Raw genomic sequence first — 6,851 nt, 5'->3', positions numbered from 1 at the left:
ATGCCTCAATACGAGAAAATTGCACAGAGAAGTCATGAAGGAGTGTCATGACTAGAGATGGGTTGGCCATCCAGGTATGCACCACACTTTAGCCTTTTTGGAGGATCATTACTACTGGCCTCACATAGGTGATGATATGGAGACCTATGTGAGAACTTGTCTGATGTGCAAACAAGACAAGGTAGAGTTAAAGACTTCAGTCGAATTGCTACAACAATTGCCCATTCTGGAACGTCCATGAGAGAGTGTATCCATGGATTTTATTGTTGGTTTGTTTAAGTCTGATGGGTTTGCAAGCATTTTTGTTGTGGTGGATAGGTTTTCCAAGTATAGAATGTTTATTCCAGCAACTAAAGAATGCCCTACTAAGGAGGCAACTTATTTTTTCCCTAGACATGTGGTGAAATATTGGGGAGTGCCATAGTTTATCATTAGTGATCAAGACGGGTGATTTACGGACCAGATCTGGACGGAGTTGTTCAAGTTGATAGGCTTAGACTTGAATTTTCCACTAGCATGCATTTGCAAACCGATGGGCAAACCGAACGAGTGAATGGATTGTTGGAGACATACCTTCAGCCCTATGTGAGTGCCACCCAGAAGGACATACCAAAGTTGTTGGATGTGACCCAATTTTATTATAATTTGCAACGAAGTGAGGCAACAAATCAAAGTTCGTTTGAGATAGTGATGGGCCAACAACCACTCACACCCAACGCTGTTGCAATTCGTTATGGAAGACCAAATCCAACAGCTTATAGATTTGCAAAGGAATGGCAATAGCAAAATGACTTAGCCAGAGCTTACCTACACAAAGGAGTGAGCACAACAAGAAGCGGGCTGATAAGAGTCATAGGGATGTGGAATTTCAGGTTGGTGATTCTATCTTTGCGAAATTACACTTGATTTTTCACCACAATGACTTGCACAAGGGGTTTGTGCGACAGTATAATGGACCTTTCCAAGTTATGAAGAGAGTAGGCAAGGTGGCCTACAAACTTGAGTTGCCAGCAAAACTCAAGGTTCATCCGGTATTCCATATCAGTATGTTTAAGTCATTCCATGAGGATCAAAAGGATCCAGATCTAGGCAAGTCCGAACGAGCACCAATAGGGATAAAGGTCTTATATGATCATGAAGTTGAAAGCATCATGGCGGACTGTGTGATCAGACGGAAGTACTATCAGCTGAGGCATGAGTACTTAGTGAGATGGAAGGGACATCCTGGCAGTGAAGTAAGTTGGGAACATGTCGAGGCCGTATGGTAGTTCCAAGACAAGATAGACCAATTTAATTTGGAGGACGTGACGAGGGCATCACTACAATAGGTGGGGGATAATGTCATGGGTTTTGCATGGGAGCCTGCAACCATGGCACACTTGTGTTATCCATCATGTTCAAGGGAGGTCATTTGGCCCAATTGGACTGCCCCATTGCTTGGAGAGATTGAAGGTCCATCAATAAAGCATGGCAAATATAGAGCGTAATCTTCAAAGATATGTAATCTTAGATATGATTTGTAATCTTAGAAGATATGATTCTGTAATATTAGTGATTTGATTTTGTAGATAGCTTTTAATCTTAGCCGTTTATGTACTTTAATCTATACTGTTGAATTTGGGGAGGCTCAACTATAAATAGAAGCCTCTCTCTCTTATTGTAAATCACTTCAGTTTTGAGTAATAGAATTATTGAAAGCACTCACTCAAACATTCTCTCTTGTTCTTTTATTTTTCTGTGGCCTTTTTCTTATATTTCAAGTTCGTTCATCTTTGAGTTGCTTCCGATTTGCATTGGTGCTGTAGAGCAATTCTGTTTGAATCCTTAATTGTTTAGAGTTGGGTTGACTTAGGTGTTTTTGAAGCGAAGAATTTGCCTAAGCCCGTACAAATTGTGAGACTAAAGTTCTAGCCCAGCGACACTAACAGTACCTTCCATGCTAACTCTACTTCTCTTGATTCCTGCTTCCAATTATACATACAAACTTACAACAATTGAACTTAGCTACACAATAATTAACAATCAGGGAAATAATATTACATCTAGTTAAGACCAAGAATTAAAACCTACATTTCAATACATTTTCAAGACAAACAAATAAATTAGCACTAAAGAAGAAGTTGATTTAAAAGAAGAGAGAAAAAAAAAACGTACCTAGAATTTTTGAGAGAAACAATAGCTAACAGGGGTGAGCAAAACTTGATTCGAATCGAAAAAATCGAAAAAAATTTGAATTTCGAGTTAAACGAATCGAGTTATTCGAGTTAATTGAGTTATTCGAATCAACTCAAATTTTTTTTCGAATTTCGAGTTCGAATCGAGTTGAGTTTTCAAATTCGAATAACTCGAATAATTCGAATAATTCGAATATCAAACTATAATATTTTACATTTTTACCCCAAACTCCCAAACCTTTTTGCTTTTCCCTCAAAACTTTTACTCCTTCCCACTTTCCCCCCAAAACTTTTACTCCTCCTCCCAACCCCTAATCTACCCAAAATCCATTTCCCACCAAAATTTTACTCTCCCATTTATTTTTCTCAAAATTTTACTCCCAAAACCCTCAAAACCTTTTATTTTCTCCCAAAATTTTACTCCTCCCACTTTTCCCTAAAACTTTTATTCCCTTCCCATCCCACCTCCCATCTACCCCAAACCCTCCCCCTCCAATTTTTTTTTTAATATTTTCCTCCAAAATTTTACTCCCCTATTTTACTTTCCTCAAACTTTTATTCTCCAAAACTTTTATTTTCCCCTAAACTTTCACTTCTCACCCTTTACCCTCAAATAAAAATCAAAATTATCAAAAAAATTCACTAAACATAAATAGTAATAATTTTATTTATATCTACTATTTATATTATTAAATTAAATTTCACATTTTATATTATTTATATTATTGAATTGTTTAGTCATATTGAATATTTATATTAAAATTGAATTATTAATTATGCCATAAAATATTCGTGTTAAAATTTTATATTGGTATCAATTTCACTTTTTATTTTTAAAATAACTTTTATTAAAAAATCATATTTTTACATTTAATATATTTTTAATTATAAAATACATAGTGACAAGAATCAAGATAATTGAAACAACTAAGCAAGCAAAGAAGCTAACCAATATATAAAAAATTAATAAATAAATTATGAGGTGATGAAAGTTAATAAAAATTTTGATTAAGGTGGACAAATTTTATTACGATGAGTGACAGTGGTTACAAGGACCCAAAATTATTTTTTAAAATTTAACTCGAACAAATATATTCGATTCGATTCGATTCGAATTCCATCTCACTCGACTCGATTCGAGAAAACTTCAAATAAAGTTAGGATGATAAAATGAGATTCGAAAACTCAATTAACTCGAAAATTTTCGATTCGATTCGATCGAATGCTCACCCCTAATAGCTAACCTAAGGAAAAGAAAGGAGCCACATAAACCCTATTATATATATAGCCTCTCTGCATCCATCTCCATCTCTTCTTCTATGTAATATTATTTGTAAGTTTCAATAATTTTCAAATCCTAAATTTCTTTCTCTTATGAGTTTAATTTATTTTATCAAGAAAAACAATTACTAGCACTTATTCAATTAATTTATTTTATCAAGATTTGAAGCTACTGACACAGGAGAATTTCGAAATAACATGATGTGGATGAATTAGAGAGTAAGTGGCAATGTGGTCGACCAGAGCTTCTGGGTTTGGTGTTGTCTAAACTGTATGCGGGGTACAAAGCCAGATTCTATGCTGTTTGCAAAGCATGGCTTCCATCTCACCTTCACCTTCACCTTCACCTTCACCTAATTTCCACCAATCTCCATGGTTGATGTAATTTTCCCAGAAGCAGCGACAACCGATGCAACTTGTTTCATCCTACCGGCAATGCCACTTGTCATCTGGACGTTCCCAATGAAGTACGTGCATCCAAAATCCGTTGTGCAAAATATGGCTGGTTGCTGCTATCTAAACAAGCTGATCACGGCGGGTTTCAACTTACATGTCTTCAATCCTCTAACCAAAGGATCAGCCTTCCTTCTTGTGGCTCCTAGGAACTAATGTCATTCACTGCTCTTCCTCATTCATCCAACTTTTTAGTGCTCGGATTTGATTTTTACTATGGATCAGGTCATGTTGAAGTTTATAAGCTTGGAGACAAGGACTGAAAGCATCATGAATTTTTGGGGATGGCGCCGTTCTGTGCAACAAATTGCAGTCCCGTTTTATACAATGGATTATATTATTGCTCGAGTTTGCAGGGGAATTTGCTAGTATTCGATCCTGAAGATGTGGAGCAAAGCTTGACTGTTTATAAGAAGGCCATTCGAATGAGGATCCGTAACTCGAGTCAACAAGCCTTTTTGGTGGAAAATGAAGGAGAAATAGAAAAGCTGTTGATGTTTTCAAGTGGGATCATACGGAGAAGATGTTTATATCAATCAAAACCTTGGGAAACAACAACATGCCGCATCCTTTTCTTCACGAATTTCTTTAACGGGAACTGCCAATAATATTTATTTCCCAAATGATGCAGACATGAACCTTTTCTTCACGAATTTTCATGTCAGAATCTAGTATCATCACATTTGATCTTGTTGCTTGACATATCTCCCTGGATTCAAGCATCTCTTTTGTACAGCCTGCAGGTAAACTTAGCTGGTTTCAAAAGTGCATGAGAAATAATAGATGTGAAATTTCTAAAACCATATCTGGAATCTGAATCTGCTGATAATATTATGTATATAATATATATATTTATCTTCTGGTCAGAAGGACTACATAGATCATCTTTAAGAATTCAATAAACATCAATACCATCTAATCATAGATGACTCGGCTATTTTATTCCTGAGAGAAGACGACTATACATGCTAATACAGAATGGGGGTAATCTCTTTAAGTGTAGTCTGATCAGACTGTTTGCTTCCTCTGAAATCCGGTACCAGGATCATCATCGGAAGGGAAATCCTGAAGGCCGGTAACCATGGCAGCTGGTGGGCCACGACGACACCTCTGCTCCATCTCCTCAACAGAATCCGGGGTTCCAGAGAAAAGAGCTTCCACTGAGCCATCCCTCCTGTTCCTAACCCAGCCTTTCAAGCCAAGTTGAGTGGCATTCTCTATGGTCCAGTTCCTATAGAACACACCCTGAACCCTACCCTTTATGACAACCCTTACCTGCACCACCAAATCTCCACTATTCATTGCATTGCAACTCCTATACTATACAGAGATATTTATAGCCATGAATTGCACAATCAATCCAACCAAGAGAGATCAATGACTTACAGGAAATCTAACTTTCCAAGGGAATATCCAAAAAGGAAAAAAAAAAAACCATTATCAAAATATAATAAGTGACATGAAACCCAAAAAAATGAATTAATAAAACAATTAGCACAAACTAAGAGGCATTCAATACCACAGATAGACAATCATATCCCAAAAATGCACCAACAGATCAAGATAAGACCATTAACTACGCAAATTTGAGTTTCGAAGGGAACAACCAGAACCATGCCGTCAAATGTATGCGAAAGGGAATTAAACTCAGAACTCCGATTAGTATATATGGAAGTTAAACTTTTCAAGTATCTAAATTGCACAAACAAATCTAGAGATAACCATTGAAGAACCAACCAAGATGAACCCATTATCAGACAATAACTAAGTTTGAAAACAGGCATCCAAATGCAACCCTAGTGCTATGTAAGTACTAGTTCAAGATAGAACCATCATCAGCACTAGTCAATATTAACAGAACTTTTCAAGGAAACAATCAAAACCCATTTTTCATTCTCCATTAAAAAAATCCTAAACAGTCCCATTAATCCCAATTACAGGCACAATTCTGAATAGTTAAAAACGAGTTCGTTTTCAGCATTCCTCTCACTAAACTACAATTTCCATATAAAACAACCAAAACCCCATGTTTATTTCTTGCAGCAATACATAGTCACTAAGCTTTAGATTAGAAATTCAACCCTGAACCTGGAATCTGAGGTTGGTCAAAGGAATATAATTCAATTACTCTGTAACAAGGGAGAAGGGGAAACTCACTGTTTTAGTTTCGGAAGGCTGCGAGGAGTCACTGGCAGCTGCTTGAGGAGTGGCCATTGAGGACATTAAAAAAGATCGAAGAGGATGAAAACCAAGTGGGAACAAAGAAGGAAGAGGAGGGCGAGGAAGAGGAAAACGAGAGCAAAGCGGAAAAGAAGGATGAAGAGGAGGAGAGATAGAATAAGAGAGAAAGGGGAATCTACAATCAAAAGAAGTATCTGCATTTCGAGACCATGTTTTGGGTGTGAAACAATGAAGATTGTTGATGTGGCGGAATCTTGTACTTGTTTGACGATTGATTAAGGTTAAGGCTGGTGTCAGTGGCAGTGGTTGAGCTGAACCCATATTAGTTTTGACTTTTCGAAAATGATTGGTTTTTATAGGTGGGGAAGAAACTAAGAATTCTCCGGAGATGAGGCATAGAAAACAGGGGGAGGGTTTGCTCTTTCTTTCTGTTTCATGTTATATTTATGGGTTTTGAGAGTCGGAAGGGCAACCATCTTATGAAAGGAAAACAATCTTCTCCAAGTGAACATTAGAGTCATAACATTTAAAAGATTTTTATACAGAAAAGAAATAATATTCTTTTTTCTTTCGCCTCTTGATCCATTATTTTTGTTGTTGTAACTACTTCTGCTGTAGTCATCTTGAGAAACAAGTTTATGTATAAATGAAGTCTGTTTTTATTTTATTTTATTTTTTAGATGTTTCATTTAATTTTGTTGTCGGAAAAGATGGATTATTTGGGGATTATTGTGACAGTTAATCGGAGTTTCCCCTTGTGAG

At 36.5% G+C, this 6,851-nt stretch overlaps 1 protein-coding gene across 1 annotated transcript; it reads right to left on the bottom strand.

Annotated features, from left to right (window-relative positions):
• Positions 1 to 4,715: 4,715 nt before the first annotated feature.
• Positions 4,716 to 6,596, bottom strand: LOC105767975 (uncharacterized). The gene is made up of 2 exons (XM_012587609.2): positions 6,066 to 6,596; positions 4,716 to 5,183 (listed from the first exon to the last, which is right to left on the bottom strand). Exons 1-2 carry the CDS (start codon positions 6,408 to 6,410, stop codon positions 4,917 to 4,919), a joined length of 612 nt encoding a protein of 203 aa, XP_012443063.1. The 5' UTR covers positions 6,411 to 6,596; the 3' UTR covers positions 4,716 to 4,916.
• Positions 6,597 to 6,851: the final 255 nt, after the last annotated feature.

Source organism: Gossypium raimondii, chromosome 4 (assembly GCF_025698545.1).
Source record: "Gossypium raimondii isolate GPD5lz chromosome 4, ASM2569854v1, whole genome shotgun sequence".
Classification (NCBI taxonomy): Eukaryota; Viridiplantae; Streptophyta; class Magnoliopsida; order Malvales; family Malvaceae; genus Gossypium; species Gossypium raimondii.
The sequence above is the reverse complement of the archived record's forward strand: the minus strand, read 5'-3'. Positions and strand labels throughout refer to the sequence as shown.